General features: G+C 45.7%; 2 protein-coding genes across 29 annotated transcripts in view; one reads left to right on the forward strand and one right to left on the reverse strand.

Moving 5' to 3' along the window:
• The window catches only part of adgrl3.1 (adhesion G protein-coupled receptor L3.1), a 1,080,538-nt gene that overhangs the window by 814,607 nt on the left and 246,156 nt on the right, over positions 1-19,775 (forward strand). The gene's annotated exons all lie outside the window — the stretch shown is intronic.
• Positions 11,397-12,461, reverse strand: LOC119970178 (eukaryotic translation initiation factor 6). The gene has a single exon (XM_038804399.1). The coding sequence runs from the start codon at positions 12,415-12,417 to the stop codon at positions 11,680-11,682; it is 738 nt and encodes a 245-aa protein (XP_038660327.1). The 5' UTR covers positions 12,418-12,461; the 3' UTR covers positions 11,397-11,679.

Below are 19,775 nucleotides of genomic sequence, written 5' to 3' on the forward strand. Positions count from 1 at the left end.
CAATGATCTCGTGCAGTCCACAAGTTCCTAGTTTAAAAATTTATATCTAGCCCAACGGATTCTCTGGAGCCAGTCATTGCTCAAGAGGCCTGGTCCTTGTACAACTAGGAGCTGATGTTAGGCCATCTGCTGCTTGTAGGTAACCCGGGTCATAGCGGTCCTCATAATCTTCTAAGGTTCCCCTGTATATGTGGCCAACCTGCCCCTGGTGGCTCGCAGGCATAGGGGCAAGATGCTAAAAGGTCTATTTCCTGATAATAGAGAGTGCTGCTCCTATATCCACGTCCATTTCTATGGAATGGCAGTTGATCAAGAGTGTTATTTTTATCGAGGCAACCTCAAGGATGATGGTGCAGTTTAGCTGCATCATTTGATCCACCAAGGGATGATAGACTTGCAAGGCCTGGACCTTAGCTGACTTTGACTGGGCAGTACATGTACTGCTGACTCTAGCAACCTTGGCAGAGTTGCATTCTTTAGCCACACTTTACAGTAGCCTTGTGGCTGACTCTTGGAGTTCTTCAGGAAGGCTTTCCTGGCACTTCTATTGTTTACCTGCCATCTTTTGAGATGCCAGAATGCTTCGCATTCCATGTGGTGGTTGAGGCACATGGGAGCCTTTGCTAGGAATATTTGCATAAAGGTCACACTCCCACCCCTGCCCAGCCTGAGACTGCTATTGTCATCATCCCTTGGAGCTCTTAGGGGCCCTTTCTCAGCATCCTCCAAGGATAGTGATAATTCCTCTTGAAATGAAAATCGCTTATTGTCACGAGTAGACTTCAATGAAGTTACTGTGAAAAGCCCCTAGTCGTCACATTCTGGCCCCTGTCCGGGGAGGCTGGTACGGGAATCGAACCGTGCTGCTGGCCTGCATGCCCAAGATGGGTTCTGCCAACAATGGTTTTTGTATTGCTACGTTATTGGTCCTGCACACTAGCCAGTCGGGTAGTATCTTGATCAGGGATGTGCCAAACTCGCAGTATTTGGCCAGCTTCCTTAATCTCGCCAGAAATTCTGCCACGAGTTCCCCAGGGCTGCTCCCAGCCCTTTTGAATCTATAATGCTGGAGAATTACAGACGGCCTTGGGTTGTAATGGTTCTTTACCAGATCCAGAAGCTCGTCGAACATTTTAGTGTCAGAGACTCAGAATAAGTTAAATTCAATAATACTGAACGTCAGAGCCCTGCATGTTGTCAAGCGGATTATTTATGTCTGTCAACCCCTTCTCTGGCATATTGTACCAGATGCCTTTGGCAACTGGCGCCAGTCCTCCACAATCGTATTACAAGACTCGAACTTCCCAAGCAAGGGCATTTCTCGATTTTTCTTTTTGCTTTGTTTTTTATCAGAGTTGTCGTCGAGGAATTTCAAAAAGGCTGCTCAGAATCCTGTGCTTGATCCTCGTCGCCAATGTAATAATTTCAGGAAGCACGGGGTGAAAGGCCAAACTGGTTTATTTTAAACTGAAAATAAAGCCTCCACCGCAGCTCTTAAAACAAATCCCAGCCCAGGATTATCGGCAACTGACAGTCCGGGAGCTACATTTAAAGGTCCCGCTAACTAGCACCAGCTGGTCAGGCCTCTGCCCGCTCACCGTTTGAACTTGAGAAACCCACGGGGACATCCACTGTGATCCTCATGCGGGCGATCACAAAGTGTCTTTAATGAAGCTGAATGGTAAAGCCTAGTATTTAACTTCATGAGTGAAATGATGCACCCAGTAATCTTTCCATTCCTGGCAGCATTTTCTTATATATGGTAATTGCAAAATTATCTCAGAGATGTTGAGGTATTTGTTTCACAAAAAATGAGTACAGCCTCATGAGAGGTGTTGCTGCTTGAAAGTAAGGGAAAAGATGCAGGAGATTTTGAAGAGAATCTGAGGTGAATGCGAAAGCTGGATTTTGTTTCTTGCCTTTTCTCGTATCTCCTCATTTGAAATTGTTAATTTACTCTGGCATCTTGTCCAAGTAGCTACTCTTCAGGGGTGAGCCTGAACAACAATTACTTTCAGGCTATTTGATTATGGGAGAGAGAAATCATCATCAACCCTAATTCAGTCCTTAAGTCAGCATCTTCATCATCTATTTTGCCAGTATGGCCAGTTACTTTTCCAACCGCAAGTCCAAACTAATTCACCCTTTTGAGGGCTGCTGAGGCCTGCTGTAGCACTGCCGCTATTCTCCCGATTGAGAACCAGCAGCCAGACAGGAAAGTTGAACCTACTCTGTCTTCGCTATGTACTGACTCTGCAGCTGTCCACGGGGGAGGGTTTTATGGTGTTACGGGGAAATATATTTTTGTTTGGTTGGGTTGATGGAAACATCAATATTGAAATGGTAATATACTGCAAAATAAAGGTCAATCATTAAACCACAAGCATTGCTGTGCTCCTTCATGGACTGCTGCTGTTTTTCAACATGGTTCGTCTGAGGCCTTTACAGTTTGAGATTCAGATAAGCCTGCATGCTGAGCTTGTCTCAGTGAGAGCTCATTTCCTATCAGCGTTCACTCAGTTGGCCATTTAAGCAAAACATTATCACTGGGAGACAAAAGTTTTATTTTCAAAAAAACTACCAGAGATCCAACGTCGTCAGTCAATCTCTGTAACAGGAAAGGCAAGTTTGCGTGCGTACCCTAATTGGCTCTGAAGACTGTTTCGGTCTGTTTCTGATGAAGGGCACATGTTGGAAATAGTGTAACTCATCATCAAAGGTGACTCAGAAATAGTGTTCGTGAAATGAAAGGTTTTGTTTTTGTGTCAGTTTTTAAAAATTTGTTTCACAGGTTCATAGTTCATTGATTATCCTTTGTTAAACCTATGTGGATTTCAACGTCATTAAATTTTAAAAAGGAATGATAACTATAAATTGGAAATCACAGCCTCGGAGTTGTTTTACTGGGATGTTTTCTAAATCTTTTTCAGTTCATTTTTTCTCTTAGTTTTCATATGCGAAGACCATTTGCAAAGACCATTTTAAGATTAATGTGGATTTTGGATCTTTTTGAAATGTCTGTACATGCTGATGAAGACCCTGCTTCTCCAATATCAAAGGGCTTGGGCAGTCAGGTGGTGCAGTGGCTTTGTTTTAAATGCTATAACCTGGGTCTGACTCTCAGTTGGGCCCAGTACACTGAAGAACAGCTGTCGGCTTTTCAGTAATCCCTTGTGACATGGGTTTCCAACTTGACGTTGCAGCAGATGTCAAGTAGTATGGCAGTTAGAGGGGGGGCCACCAATTCTATAGCCTAATGCTGGTGTAAGGTAACAGAAAATAGCTTTGTCCAAAATTCTAAATGAACAAAAGATATTGTTCTTTGTGATTTGTAGAGTAATAGAATAGACTTGAATAGTCCACCATCCACGTAGATGCAATGTTGTCTTGTAAGTGTTGCAAACTGTCACTTTAGTTTTAAGTACTAATTAATGATAATTAGAGTGCCATTCTTGTTACAGACAAGAGGAAAGTTAATTTAAACAGCACTAATTTCCCCTTTCACCACCCCGCCTAGAAATTGAAAGGTGATTTTTATTTGTTTCCCCCTTGATAAGCGGTGGCATGTTCCCAACCTCTTGGCATTGGTGTGATCGATTTCTATGCATAAGTCCACAGAGAACTCAGGGTTGGTATAGGATGAACCCAAAGGACTGATTTATTTCCACGCACTCAAAATGCGAGAGGAGGGTCACAGCGTTGCCCCCTTTGCATTCATTCAGTAAGAGAGGGTTAGAGAAAAGAAAGATTTGCGTGCAGAGACCACAGAGTTATTGTTTTACGTGGATTCCAGAGTTAAAGTCCAATAAGGTGTCCCTTCACCGAGATCAGTGAGCTAAAAGCGGATGCTGGACAATTCACTTTTCACATGATGAGATCAGTATTGCAAAGTTTAGTCAGTCTTGTAGGTGATGGTTCAGAATTTCCAGCAAAAGCAGTGGAGCTGGGACCAGGTGTCCAACCTGGGCCAGAACTCCTTGTTTGTGAGGCTGCCATTCAGATGATAACAAGACTGACTTTTCAGTTCCACAAGGCAATTATCACTGGCTCCACGAGTTAGAGGTCCATGTCACATGACTCCAACCAATCCGTTCTGTCTTTTTTTTCAGAAAATATTTTATTTGAGCATTTGTAATTTTCACAATTTAACATGTTGACATTTCTAAAACTACCGCGCGGATCAATGCACAAAATACCCCCCAAAAGAACAACAAACAGTAAACCACGTCCCCCACTTCTCCCGCCCTGCCCCCAATTACCCGTATATTAAGTTCCCTGTCCTTATTTAACGTTACCATGCCTCCAGTTTCCCCCTACCTTAGGGTAACCCCTAAGGAGTTACCCTACTTTCCAGGACTTCCAACATAACATCCGCAAATCCCAGCCAGAATTCCCTCCGTTTCGGACATGCCCAAAATATATGAACATGGTTGGCTGGGCTACCCACACCGTCCACATGTGTCCTCCATCTCCTCGAAGAACCTACTCATCCAAGCTACCGTCTTGTGGGCCCTGTGGACTACCTTGAACTGAATCAAGCTGAGTCTAGCACAGGACGAGGATGCATTTACCCTTTTCAAGGCTTTATCCCACAGTTCAGTTTCCAGCTCCCCTCCTCGCCCCTTTTCCCACTTCCTCTTCACCTCTCTGATAGGGGCCCCTTCCCACCATAACAGTTCCCTGTATATCCCAGAAACCTTCCCACCTCCAACCACATGTTTTTTACAGCACTTTATCCTGTAGTCCTCTCAGGGGGAGGCAATGAAAGCTTGGGACCTGCTTCCATACAAAGTCCTGCATTTGAAGGTACCGAAACCCGTTCCCACCCAGCAAATCAAACTCCTCCTCTGATGTCTCCAAGGTCGGGAAGCCCTCCTGGATGAATAGATCACCAAACCTCTCAATTCGTGCCCGCTGCCATACCTTAAAGCCCCCATCCAGCCACTCCACCCGGTCGAAAGCCTTCTCTGCGTCCATGGCGACTACCACCTCGCGCCCGTCCACTGGCATCATAATTACAGTAAGAAGCCATCAAATGTTGGATGTCAGGTGCCTGCCCTTTACAAATCCTATCTGATCCTCCCCAATTATCTCCGGGACACAATCCTCTATTCGAGTGGCCAGTATCTTTGCCAATAATTTGGCATCTACATTCAAGAGGGAGATTGGCCTGTATGATCCACAGCTCTCTGGATCCTTGTCTCGCTTCAGGATGAGAGAAATTGTTGCCTGTGATAATGTTGGGGGGAGTACTCTCAGCTCCTTGGACTCGTTAATCCAGTAGTCCAGAGAACTTCTTATAAAATTCTGGATAAAAGCAAATTACTGAGGATGCTGGAATCTGAAATGAAAGAGAAAATGCTGGAAAATCTCAGCAGGTCTGGCAGCATCTGGAGGGAGACAGAAGAGCTCACGTTTCGAGTCCGATAACTCTTTGTCAAAGCTTTGAGAAAGAGTCATCGGACTCGAAACGTTAGCTCTTTTCTCTCCCTCCAGATGCTGCCAGACCTGCTGAGATTTTTCAGTATTTTCTCTTTCATTTCTTGTAAAATTCCACTGGGAATCCATCAGGTCCCGGGGCTTTACCCGATTGCGTCGCCCCCAGTCCATCTATCACCTCCCCAAGCCCGATCGGGCCCCCCAGGGCCTCCACCAGCTCCTCATTTACCTTCGGGAACTCCAGCCTCCCCAGGAATTGATTCATGCCCTCCTCGCCAACCGGGGGTTCCGACTCGTATAGCTGGCTATAAAATTCCCAGAACATTTCATTCACCGTCACCCTCAGATCCTTTATTTTCCCTATTTGACCTGTTTCCTCAGCTGATGCGCCAGCATCCTGCCAGCTTTCTCCCCATGTTGAAATATTGCCCCTTTTAGCCCCCTCAGCTGACCCTCCACCTTTCCTGTGGAAAGGAGCCCAAACTCCATTTGAAGTCTCTGATGCTCCTTCAGGAGTTCCTCATTTGGAGACTCCGAATATCTCCTGTCCACCTGTAAGGTTTCTCCTACCAACCTGTCCAGCAATGACCGCTCAGTTTTATCCCTGTGGGCTCGAATCCAAATATATTCTCCTCTAATGACCGCTTTCAGTGCCTCCCAGACCACCCCAGCTGCAGTCCCTCCCTTGTCATTGATCTATATGTGCCCCCGAATGACCTCTCTCACTCGCTCACAGATCTCCTCATCCGCTAACAGCCCTGTATCTAGTCTGCACTGCGGGCACTGGGGCATTCCCTTGTCTGCCCGTAGGTCTATCCAGTGTGGTAAATGATCTGAGACCACAATTGCTGAGTACTCAGTGTCCTCAACCGCTGCTAACAATGTTTATCTAGCACGAAGAAATCTATCCTGGAGTACGCCTTATAAACATGGGAGTAGAATGAATATTCCCTGCTCCTTGGTCTCTCAAATCGCCACGCATCTACCCCTCCCATCCGCTACATGAACCCCCGCAGTTCCTTTGCCATTGCTGATAGCTTCCCCGACCTAGCACTCGATCGGTCCAATCTCAGGTTCAGGACCGTATTAAAGTCACCACCCATGATCAGCTGGTGCGAGTCAAGGTCTAGGATCTTTCCCAGCACCTTCCTGACAAACGCGACACCATTCCAGTTTGGAGCATATATATTCACCAGCACCACTGCCATTCCCTCCAGCTTCCCGCGAACCATAACAAATCTGCCTCCCGGGTAGACCTCTATCTTCCCCACTTCGAATGTCACCCTTTTCATAATCTGAGTAGTTACCCCCCTTGTTCTAAAGTCCAGTCCTGAATGAAATACTTGCCCGACCAATCCCTTCTTTAACCTAATTTGGTCTCCCAGCTTCAGGTGTGTCTCCTGTAACACAGCAACGTTTGCTTTTAACTGTCTCAGGTGTGCGAACACACAGGCTCTCTTAACCGGCCTGTTCAATCCGCGGACATTCCACGTAAACAGTCTGGGGGGGGGGGGGGGGGGGCTTGCCCCCTCCGCTGTTGATCAGCCATGACCTTTCCTAGGCCAGCTCCTAGCCCGTGTTCCACACCTCACTTGATGTGCCCCTTAGCGGCGACCGCCGTCTGATCTCCATCTCCGGTCTCCTAGCTGTTCCTTACCCATCAGCAGTACCCCCCCCCCCTCCTGCCACTTTGCTCCCATGAACTAGCTATCCAGCTAGCCCATCAGCTCCCACCCTCTGGCGCCAAAACATCTGCCAGATTCTATCCCCTCTAAACATAGCACAAGCACTCAACACAGTAACAACAATCCCCAAAAGCAGGCACACCATCCCCCAACGCGTAGGCAACAGGGCCCTTCCCCCTTTAACCGATTCTTATCAGTCCCATCACCTTCAAACAGATAGAAAAAGCTCCAAGCAGCTTTAGCAAACTTTTGCATGCAAGAATCAACCATTTTTCTTACAGAAAAGGAAAACCCCTGTCACAATTTAAAAGTTTTTTCCTTAGTAATCCAGTACGCAAAGCAATAAATCAAGGTCAAATTCCACAAGAGAAAAAGCCCTTTTCTTCCCGAACATCACGACTTGACTCACAGAATTAGAATGACTGAAGTTTTAAACAAGGCAAAACAAAAAATAGAAATATTTTTCTCTCCCTCCCCAGTTTATCCCTTCCCCCAAACTCAGTCCACCACAGTTTGAATTTAAATGTCCTTGAACCAGATTATTGTCCTTCATAAAAGTAGGCACCTCTTCCGGAGAGTTGAAGTGCAGCTCCCGGTTCTCGTAGGTCACCCAAAGACGAGCCAGGTATAGCAGTCCAAATTTAATGTCCTTCACAAATAGGGCCGACTTAACTTTGTTGAAACTTGCTCTCCTCTTTGCGAGTTCTGGTCCCCAATCTTGGTACACCTGGATCTCTGATTCTTCCCACATGTTCCATTTTGTCTGCCTGGCCCACCTCATGATACGCTCCTTGTCGAGGAATCGATGTAGCCTCACCACCATGGCCCTCGGGGGCTCACGACCCTGGGGCTTACATACGAGCACCCTATGTGCCCGGTCCACCTCCAGCGGCTTGTCAAATACATCGGCCCTGACCATCTCCTGCAACATCTTCCCCATATACACCTCCGCATCTGATCCCTCATTTCCCTCTGGCAGCCCGACGATTCTGATATTAGGCCTGTGAGACCGGTTCTCCAAGTCTTCTACCTTATCCAGCAGTCCTTTCTGGCTATCGCCTGGGTCATGTCTTCTGCACACTCCTGACGATGCCGGGCAAACCTCATCCAGGTACTCGACCCATTGCTCCATCGACCAGTGAGTGGCGTGGACACACTTTGTCTCGTTGCCACTGAGCTCGATGACCTCTGATTCTTGCTTTCACTCATCTTTTGGTTTCTCCTTTTTCGACTCTTATTTGGACACGATTCCATAAATTGAGGGTCACCTCCTTTTCCTCTCCCTTCCATCAACTTATGTTGAGAAATTTCCTGAAAAATCTGGCTTAAAAACCATTTTAAAAACCACGAAGGGCGACAGCTGCTGAATGTTCACCCTTTCACTCCATGGTTGCCACCGGACACCCTCCGTTCTGTCTTTGACAAGGGATGTGTATCACTTGCCTGGGTCCCCGAGATAGCTGATTTAATGCCTCAACCATTAAGAATTGATAGGTTGTGGGTTCCTTTGTCTTGGCAGACAAACAGACTCCTGTTGGCCAGCCAGGACTGTGAAATGCAGATGGCCTTTGTGCAGCTCTCTTTGAATTTCGCCTGTACAGCCTTTGTGGTAGTTTATGTCTCTTCAGGGCTACCATGGTGTGAGTTTCTCCGGCAGGTAGCTCCTTTGTTCGAGTTATAGACAAACATGGATTCAGCCATTTTATGTCTTTGTCCAGTTTGAAATTGTTAGAGATGGCAAGGAGGATATTTCTCGATATATATTTTTTATGAATAATGGAATTCTGGATGGCCTTGGTAAAAGCAAAATGCCCCGACTTAACAAGTCAAACAAAAAATACTTGAAGCTATGTAGGCAGCACGGTAGCACAAATGGCTAGCACTGTGGCTTCACAGCGCCAGGGTCCCAGGTTTGATTCCCCGCTGGGTCACTGTCTGTGCGGAGTCTGCACGTTCTCCCCGTGTCTGCGTGGGTTTCCTCCGGGTGCTCCAGTTTCATCCCACAGTCCAAAGACGTGCAGGTTCGGTGGATTGACCATGATAAATTGCCCTGAGTGACCAAAAAAGATTAGGAGGGGTTATTGGGTTACAGGGATAGGGTGGAAGTGAGGGCTTAAGTGGGTCGGTGCAGACTCGATGGGCTGTATGGCCTCTTTCTGCACTGAATGTTCTATCTATCAATTCCATGGAGTGGTAATCATTGAACTCCAGGATAAACAATAGGGGCTGGTTTAGCTCACCAGGCTAAATCGCTGGCTTTTAAAGCAGACCAAGCAGGCCAGCAGCACGGTTCGATTCCCGTACCAGCCTCCCCGGACAGGATCCGGAATGTGGCGACTAGGGGCTTTTCACAGTAACTTCATTGAAACCTACTCGTGACAATAAGCGATTTTCATTTTCATTTCATCAGAATTGGATTGCCACTCCGCTCATAGTTACCCGAAAATGAAAATGAAAAACTACCCTTTTCACCCAACCTTCTCAGAAAAGTACAGTACAGCTGGACCCTGAGGCCTTCTGTCGAGAGCAGCTGAGTCAGAGCTGAGGAAGACACTCCCCAACTCCCCCCCCCCCCCCCCGCCCCTTTTACAACACCAAGTGCCAGAAAGCAAGTAGGTTTAAAGGTCCAGTCACTTTAGAAAGCCAGAGAGAAGGTATGATTATAAGGTGAGTGGGTAGGATTGCAAGGGGAGAGAAGGAGGTGTCCGGTGGGCAATGGTCAGTGGACGTGTCGGGGATGATCAGTAGGGGGGAGTTGGGTGGTCAGTTTGTAGTGGTCAATGGGGAGGCCATGTGGTCAGTTTGGGGGTGGGCAGTGGGTGGTTTTGGTGGGTGGCACGGGTAGCCAGTGGGGATGTGAGGGTCTAGTTGTGCGGAGTCTGCACGTTTTCCCCGTGTCCGCGTGGGTTTTCTCCAGTTTCCTCCCACAAGTCGCTAAAGAGGTGTTGTTAGGTAATTTGGACATTCTGAATTCTCCCACAGTGTACCTGAACAGGCGCCGGAATGTGGAGACTAGGGGCTTTTCATAATAACTTCATTCCAATGTTATGTAAGCCTACTTGTGACAATAAAACTTATATGAAAAAAAGTTTTATGGGGGGGGGGGGGGTGAAGTGGTAGTGAAGGTTTGGGGGGGGGGGGGGGGGGGTATCCTGAGTGGGGGGCGACTTTCTGTGTGTTTGCAGCATAAATAATTTAAATCAAAATACATGCACTGTGTCATGACGCCTGCATCGATCTCGCACACACACCTGTCCTTTTTAAAAATGTTTTTATTATATTATACAATACAAAATAAACAAATCTGTGCAGACCAGATACAATTTACAAAATCCAAACATTAGACATAGCATCCTTCCCCCTCCCCCCCCCGTCCTTTTTTATTTAAGTTTAAAATATTAGTGTTGAATTTTTACACTCTACAATAGGTGAGCACGACGGTTCATATGTACGATTTTATTACTCTTGCCCCTGTGGCTTTGTTGGGGGGGCCCCTCTGGCCCCCTCCTCGGTCTTTTCCTGGAACAGGCTAATGAACATGCTTTGTGGAAGCCCTCATCCTACCTTTGGACGGTGTATCTAATCTTCCCCAGAAGGAGAAATTCCGACAGGTCTGCCAGCCATTCCGCAGCTGTGGGTGGTGCTGCTGATCGGCAGCCGAGCAGGATTCTCCGGTGTGCAATTAAGGAAGCAAAAGCAAGGATGTTTGCCCTCTTTCCATATGAAGTTCTGGCTGGTCGAAAACCCTCTAGACTGCCACTCTCAGGCACGGCTCCACCGTCAACCTCCACAACATTGGGTGTCGCCTCCAAGAAGGCTGTCCAGAACCGGGCAAGTCTGGGGCAGGCCCAGAACATGTGGAATGGTTGGCCGGGCCTCCCTAGCGCCATTCACACTTGTCCTCCACCTTCGGGAAGAACCTGTTAATTCGGGTTCTGGTTACTGTTACTTTTAATATGGAGACGCTTTATTTATTTTTATTTAGTTTGTCTATAATTAGAGAGCCAAGCAATAGTCTTGTCAGTGGCTGGATGGGCTCTTTAAGCCTGCCTTCAAGTTTAGCCAGAAGATACTCCTCCACAATTGTCCTTAATTGGACTATTCCGCAGCTACAGCTTGGATGGTCCTGGCAACCCCACAGATGTTTTGGCCATTCTGGATACATTTTTACATTGTTGCTGTGGGAGATCCAAGTCGAGTGAACAAGCAGTGGGACCTACGATGAGGAAGTGGTTTCTTTTTTTTTTTTTTTTTTTTTTTTTTTTTTTTTTTAAAAATTAAGCATTTATTTATTCATAAGCAGTCTGATCTGGTTAATCAACACATCGAGACAATTCCATCACCTTGTTTCTTATACAAGATTTCTCTCATGGATTATTTAACTTTAAACAAAACGGATTATGGGGTGTGGGATGATTGGAAATTATGAGAAATGTGGGTGCATTCGAGTAAGAATCGTCCGTCAGGTCTGAGCAGTGTGTGGTCTCTCTCTTGTCCGTTCTGCAGATAATGAAGATCAACATATTCTCCTGAAGCTGGGTCCACAATCGTCTCTTTATGTTAAACTTTCAATGAGTGAATCTCTCATACTGGTTGCAATTGCACTGGGCTGAGCTTCATTTAATCTAAAAACACTCTCTATAACCGACAGCTCTGTGCTGGTAGTATCAAGGCCACAGAAAGCACACCAATCATTCACCACCATCCCTCCAGCAATCACCTCGCTCCCACGATTCACTGTGCCAGCCACCAGAGGAACTTGCAGCAGGGATGAGAGCTCATCCTGGTCTTCAATGGATGTCTTTGGATGAACTAAGCCTCCCTGGTTACTGAAGGCACAGTAACTACCCACCAGAACCTGCTCAGCAACAGTCTGTCGAAAAACCTCCACCTTCAGCATGTCAGCCAAGATCTCCTCCGTCTCTCTGTCAAGATCTGGGTGCACCAGTGCCACATAGTCATTGCAGGCGATAACATTTCCGAGTGCAGAAAGTCGCTCCTCAATTCTCTGGATGGCTACGGAGTCTGGAAGACAATTGCGGATATGCTGCAACTCCTGATCTGTTGTGTTATTAGGGACCAATAAACCATGTCGGTTACCGACACACATCCTTCCGATAATTCTGCATCCTGCAATAGAGGCGTGGACCACGGGAATAGTCTCCGACAACTCCCCTTCAAAGACACTGTAGAAGTTGTCGGCGCCGCCCACGGCCAGCAGGCAGTAGGAGTTGGTCAGTTTGCTGAAGCAGCCGATCTCGTTGTTGTTCTCGAACGAGGCGCGGACAGCCATGGCGGGGGGGTCAGAGGTCACTCAGCCGGCCACGTGCGTCCTCCCGGTACCTCCGAGGAAGTGGTTTCTAATGAATGTTTTCTCCTACCATAGATCCTCAGCTGTTACTCCTTGGCATGGGCCATTTAGCACATGGGTGGCGTATGGGGAGGTGGATTATTGGTAGGTTGAGGAGGTAATTGAATAAGGCTTGGGTTGTGTTGCCAATTCGCACCGGAGACGCCAATAATGCTGCTCTTTTTAACTGGATACTGATTGTTATTAATGATGATATTGCTTTTCAGAGTCGCCAGGTATCAAAAGATACCACCACAAGGTTTTACCGGATACCGATTAAAGACCAAACAACCAGTTAGTTCGTTCAAGTTCAAAGATAGTTTATTTACACACAAGAATTACTTCGACATGCAACATAAAACACTACTATCTAAATTACACCTCACACGACAGCAACCTGTACTTAACTTCAGGCACCCGGCTTTATGCAGAGGAACAAGGCCTTTGTTCAGATCTTGCGTGGCTGGGTCTGGAACATAGAACAGTACAGCACAGAACAGGCCCTTCGGCCCTCAATGTTGTGCCGAGCCATGATCACCCTACTCAAACCCACGTATCCACCCTATACCGGTAACCCAACAACCCCCCCCTTAACCTTCCTATTAGGACACTACGGGCAATTTAGCCTGGCCAATCCACCTAACCTGCACATCTTTGGACTGTGGGAGGAAACCGGAGCACCCGGAGGAAACCCACGCACACAGGGGGAGGACGTGCAGACTCCGCACAGACAGTGACCCAGCCGGGAATCGAACCTGGGACCCTGGAGCTGTGAAGCATTTATGCTAACCACCATGCTACCGTGCTGCCCCAAAGGGGCCCCAAAGGAGAAGTGACTTTGTTTCTGCTGGGCTCATCTGTCTGGTAGTGATCGTTGGTCTTGAACTTGTCTTCTGGTCGTGATGCTGCAATTGGTTTTCGGCATAAGCCGGGGCCAAGAGAGTGCTGGTGCGCCGGGGCCAAAAGATTGTGTCTAGTTATATAGTGGCAAATATACACTTAAGCTCTGAGTTTGTCTGGATGCTGCATTGGCCATATTTCCCATGATTCTTTGCAAGTGGCCATATTTCCCTTTGTAAGTGGCCATCCCAGATGGCTACAGTTGGAGGAGACATTCTCCAGTAGATTGCCTGTAGTAGTAGTAATAGCCCATTTGTCTGTTTCTTCCAAGCAGTAGTCTTGACATCCATATGCACCCTGAACTGTTTATCCTGGAGTTCAATGTGTCAGCTATACAAGGAGGGAGAATTCTTGATATTTTGGTGAATAGGCCAATGTGCCAAATGGCATCATATGCTGCAGTGAGATCAAAGAAAATTGTCCTTGTTTTGAGATTCCTTTCAAAGTCATTCTACCTTGTGAAAATCCTGCTTCGTCTGCACTCTGGGATTTTCTCCATTTAACGACTTGAGCCGTTGTAGGATTTGGCGCTTTTGAAGCATACAGAAAGCGAGGATATTGGCCGGTAGTTTGCTGGTAAATTTGTGCCTTTGGCTGGTTTTGGAAGACCATGACTTTAGACACCTGGAATAATGGTGGCTCTGTATCTCAACTTTCACAGGATTTGCTATTTTCTTCCAGCGGTGCCTTTCCCATGTGAAGGAGGTGGCTTGACATCAGAATCCATAGAATCAATCCAGGGCAAAAGGATGTCATTCAGCCTATCCAGTCTGCATCAACCCTCTGAAAGAGCACCCTACCGAGGCTCACTCCCCTGCCCTATCCCCACAACCCTACCTAACCTGCACATCTTTGGACTGTGGGAAGAAACAGGAGCACCCGGAGGAAATCCAATGTGCCACCAGGCTTTTCCTGGCTTCACCCAACTCCCTGTTTCCACCCACTCCAAAAGCACTCGCTGTGCAGCAAAAGCAACAGGGAGGTGGCCTCTCTTTTCCAGTTAATTTTTGAAATTACTTTTGTTTTCCTTTCTGAGATCTTGCATATCCAACCCTGACCATAACCCTTCATTCTAATAAAAAGTATTTGCTTGTGGGAAATGTATTTTCGACTGCCAAAGAAAATAACTATATTTTATGTCTCATTTCACTTATCATTGAATTGTTACTCAGAATCCGTGGGCGGCCCGGCGGCACTGTGGTTAGCACTGCTACCTTATAGCTCCAGGGTCCCGGGTTCAATTCCAACCTCGTCTGTGGGGAGTTTGCACTTTCCCCCCATGTCTGAGTGGGTTTCCTCCAGGTGCTCCAGTTTCCTCCCACAGTCCGAAGATGAGCAGGTTAAGTGGATTGTCCATGGTCAGTCGCCCCTCAGTGGACAAAAGGTTAGGTTAGGTGGGGTTAGGGGCCTGATCCTAGGTAGAGTACCCTTTCAGAGGGTCATTGCAGACTCAATGGGCAGAATGACCACGTCCTGCACTGTAATGATCTATGTTTCTAATTATTTTGAATGTGGTTCCAAATTATGGATATCTATCTTATCTTGACTTTTGAAAACATTTTCAAAGTCTTATTCCCAGAGTACATAAACAAGCTACTTCTGCTAAATATTCACATGTATTTCAAGGGGGAATATTCTGTGGTAAAAGTTACATTAAAAGGAATTATTTAAAAGCTTTGTTTCGACCCCATTCAGAGAATAGTGTTTGGAAGGATATATTGGTCTTGAAAATCTACTCTCTACCCTTTCCATAATGATACCTGGGAATAAAAGGGTAATATTATGGGAAGCGGTGGCAGAGATGGGCTTTGTATTCCCTTCAGTATAAAAGGTTAAGGGACAGTATGAATTGAAGTGTCTTAAGATGATTAAATGGGTTGATCGGATAGTGAGAAGCAACTTTTCCAGTGGGGGAAATCATGAAAGGGGCATGGAGTGAAAGCAGATGGTGTTCCTTCATCCAAAGTCTTTCAGAAATCCAGAACACATAGATGATTTGGAGTTGGGGACCAAGGGCAATGTGTCCAAGTTTGCAGACGACACTTAGATGAGTGGTAAAGCAAAAAGTGCAGAGGATACCGGAAGTCTGCAGAGGGATTTGGATAGTTTAAGTTCATGGGCTCAGGTCCGGCAGATGGAATACAATGTTGACAAATGTGAGGTTATCCATTTTGGTAGGAATAACAGCAAACGGGATTATTATTTAAATGATAAAATATTAAAACAAAGCAGAGGGACCTGGGTGTGCTCATGCATGAGTCGCAAAATGTTGGTTTATAGGTGCAACAGGTGATTAAGAAGGCAAATGGAGTTTTGTCCTTCATTGCTAGAGGGATGGAGTTTAAGACTAGGGAGGTTATGCTGCAATTGTATAAGGTGTTAGTGAGGCCACACCTGGAGTATTGTGTTCAGTTTTGGTCTCTTTACCTGAGACAGGACGTACTGGCGCTGGAGGGTGTGCAGAAGAGATTCTCTCTGTTCATCCCAGAGCTGAAGGGGTTGGATTACGAGGAGTGGTTGAGTAGACGGGGACTGTACTCGTTGGAATTTAGAAGGATGAGGGGGGATCTTATAAAAACATATAAAATTATGAAGGGAATAGATAGGATAAATGCGTGGTGGTTGTTTCCACTGGCGGGTGAAAGCAGATCTCGGGGGCATAGCCTCAAAATAAGGGGAAGTAGATTTAGGACTGAGTTTAGGAGGAACTTCTTCATCCAAAGGGTTGTGAATCTATGGAATTTCTTGCTGAGTGAAACAGTTGAGGCTCCTTCATTCAATGTTTTCAAGATAAAGATAGATAGTTTTTTGAAGAATAAAGGAATAAAGGGTTATGGTGTTTGGGTTCAAAAGTGGAGCTGAGTCCACAAAAGATCAGCCAAGATCTTATTGAATAGCGGAGCAGGCTCAAGGGGCCAGATGGCCTACTCCTGCTCCTAGTTCTTATGGTCTTATGTACCACACTTAATCTCAGTTAATGGAAAATTTCAAAATAGAGATTGGTGGAATTTTGATGGGCAAAATATTGAGGGTTACAGAACTAACATTGATGGCGTTAAGATATAGATCAACCGTGAACTAATTGAATGACAGAACAGGCTCAAGGGGCTGAATGGCCTACTCCTGGTCTGATGCCTCTAACTAGCTCTTCAGATAAAGAATGTAACAGATAATTAATGTGACAAAGTACAATAGGAAACATAAGGGACTGATTAATGATTCTAATTTAATTAGTCTTTTGTTTATAATGCTTCACTATTTATCAAAAGTATATAAAACAAAGAACATCTTAAATTTGACACCTAATTGTTGAACGCAGAACCTTCAGAAGAAAGGGAAATTCAAGTGCTGATGGCATGTACTTAAACAAATAAGTTACTTGAAATGGATGGTGCATTTACCAAATGTTACTGCAATATTCAGCCTGGATGAATTCAAATTGCATGACGGAGTTGATTGTATTTCCGATGAAAGGGATTGAAGGATAGGGGGGAAAGTGTAATTAGTCTATAGAGTTGGATTAATAGCCCTTGTAGGGCTGAATAGCCTCCTGCTGCACCTATTCTTTTCTATGTTTCAATGCTCTAATTTATGCCAAGGAAAATAAATGGTAAATGGAGTTGGAGACATGGAAGAAGACCACGGAAAACCATTTAAAGCATTCATGAGGATTTTCATAGCTGATTTTAAAAGTTAGTCATAAAGGAGTGAATTACCTCACAAAATATTCTACAAGAGGAGTATATGAGAGTGGCCAGGAAAGAGCAGTGATAAGGAAACTCATCCAGTGTATGAGGACTAGAAATAAGAATATGATCTGGGAGATTCAATGAAGCGCAAGGCCTATTAAGGCCATAAAGTCCATCTGGTCTGTAGAAGAGAAGTAGAGGCAATGCTGGTGGTGAACTTTGAAGCTGCCAAGAACATGGGAGTTCAGTGTAGGAAAGTAAAAACTAGTCAATTTGTTCATACTTCGGGCAGCACGGTGGCGCAGTGGGTTAGCCCTGCTGCCTCACGGCGCCGAGGTCCCAGGTTCGATCCCAGCTCTGGGTCACTGTCCGTGTGGAGTTTGCACATTCTCCCCGTGTATGCGTGGGTTCCACCCCCACAACCCAAAGATGTGCAGGATAGGTGAATTGGCCACTCTAAATTGCCCCTTAACTGGAAAAAAAATTAATTGGGTATTCTAAATTTATAAAAAAAAAAAAAAAATTTGTTCATACTTGAATATAATTTGAACAGCCCAACAACATCATTGGGTAGGAGACTGATCGAGACAGCCAATGTGCTTCTCGGTATATCTGACCAAGAAATTTAAGCACTTTGTGAAAACAGGAAAGGCATTTGAACAAAAGCAGATACAATTCCTTTGGGCTGCTTGGTGGGATAGAAGGAGTGAAAGGTTAAGCAGAAGAGTTTGAGAGCGGAGCAGAGAGGATAAAAGAGTGGGAGAAAGAGCAAGACTGAAAACAGAGCCAGGAAGACAAAGGTGTAGGAGAAAGATTGAGAGCGGAGCCAGGGAGAGAAAAGAGTGTGAGATGGAGCGAGACCGAGAGCAAAGCTGGTGATATAAAAGTGTGAGAAAGAGCGAGGCTGAGAGAGGTGCCTATGAAATAAAAGAATGCAGAAAAAAGTGGGACTGAGCAGAGTGCATGTTTGGTGCTCCTGAGGAGACATCGGGATTCAAAGGTGATGCTAAGGCAAGTAGAAGCAGCTGATTGGGTGAATATGGTCATTTATTGCTCTCATCGCGTATTATTTGTAAGGTTTATATTTTGTGGTTTATTGTTTGTAAGGGCTATATTCTGTAGTAACAAGGACCAGGGAAGAAGGGCCTTTGCTATTATTTAATTTTCAGTATCTTCCAAAAAGTAAAAAGGGGTAAATCATGACAGGAGAGCTCAAAGCCGTGGTATGCTCCTCCTTCTCTACGTGGGAAGTTGGAAACATTTCCAATGCCCAGGGTTGGCATGTATGCAGAAAGTGTCACTAGTTACAGCTCCAGGATGCCAGGGTTTCGGAGCTGGAGTGGCGGCTGGTGACTCAATGCAGCATCTGCGAGGCAGAGGGTATTGTGAATAGCATGTGTAGAGAGGTGGTCACACCGTAAACTAAGTGTTCATAGGCAAGAAGGGAATTGGTGACCACCAGGCCGAGAAGAGGACTAGGCAAGCAGTGCAGGAATCTCTTGCGGCCATTCCCCTGCAAAACAGATATACCGCTTTGGTTACTATTGGGAGGAATGTCCTCTTAGGGGTAAGCATCAGCAGTCAAATTATTTTTCACAGGGCAGCACGGTGGCCTAGTGGTTAGCACAACCGCCTCACGGCGCTGAGGTCCCAGGTTCGATCCCGGCTCTGGGTCACTGTCCGTGTGGAGTTTGCACATTCTCCCCGTGTCTGCGTGGGTTTCGCCCCCACAACCCAAAAATGTGCACAGTAGGTGGATTGGCCACGCTAAATTGCCCCTTAATTGGAAAAAATAATTGGGTAATCTAAATTAAAAAAAATAATTATTATTTTTCACCATGGTTGGCTCTGCTGCACAGGGGAGGAGTAAAAAGTGCAGGAATGCAATAGTCACAGGGGATTCAATTGTAAGGGGAATAGAAAGGCATGTCTGTGGCCTCAAACAAGCCTCCAGAATGTTATGTTGCCTCCCTGGTGCTAGGGTCAAGGATGTCTTGGAGCGGTTCCAGGACATTCTGGAGGGCGAGGGTGAATAGTCAGTGGTCAAAATACACATTGGCACAAACGACACAGGGAACCAATGCAAGGTGTCAGAGGAGGACGAAAAGAGGACAACAACAAAAGACAAAGGGGAATGAGAAAAGTGATGGACAGATAAATCAAGGGCCAGAATCAAATAGGGCCACAGACTCCTCAAAGACTGTCTGCAGAGCTTGTATCGATATGTGAAAAGAAAAGCCTTAGCAAAGACAAATGTAGGTCCCCGACAGTCAGAAATAGGGAAATAATGGGGAAGAAGGAAATGACTGACCAACTAAATACATTATATAAAAGCATTACTGCAGATACTGGAATCTGAAACAAAAGAGAAAATGCTGGAAAATCTCAGCCAAGTCTGGCAGCATTTGTAGGGAGAGAAAAGAGCTAACGTTTCGAGTCCGATGACTCTTTGTCAAAGCTAACAGACAGAGAAAGTGGGAAATATTTATATTGTGGGGTGAGAATGAAAGATGAGTCATGAGAGATGATATTAAATACATTCTTTGGTTCTGTCTTCATAAATGAGGATACAAATAACATACCAAAAATGTTGGGAACACCGGGTTTAGTGAGAGTGAGAAACTGGAGGAAATTAGTATTAGTAGGGAAATGGTTTGGGGGAAATTTGATAGGATCAAAGGACGATAAATTTCCAGAGCCTGATGATCTACA

This window comes from Scyliorhinus canicula, chromosome 8 (assembly GCF_902713615.1).
Source record: "Scyliorhinus canicula chromosome 8, sScyCan1.1, whole genome shotgun sequence".
NCBI lineage: Eukaryota > Metazoa > Chordata > Chondrichthyes > Carcharhiniformes > Scyliorhinidae > Scyliorhinus > Scyliorhinus canicula.

What these genes read in the sequence shown, in the direction of transcription:
- LOC119970178 (XM_038804399.1), bottom strand. Translation starts at nt 12,417, where the DNA reads ATGGCTGTCCGCGCCTCGTTCGAGAACAACAACGAGATCGGCTGCTTC.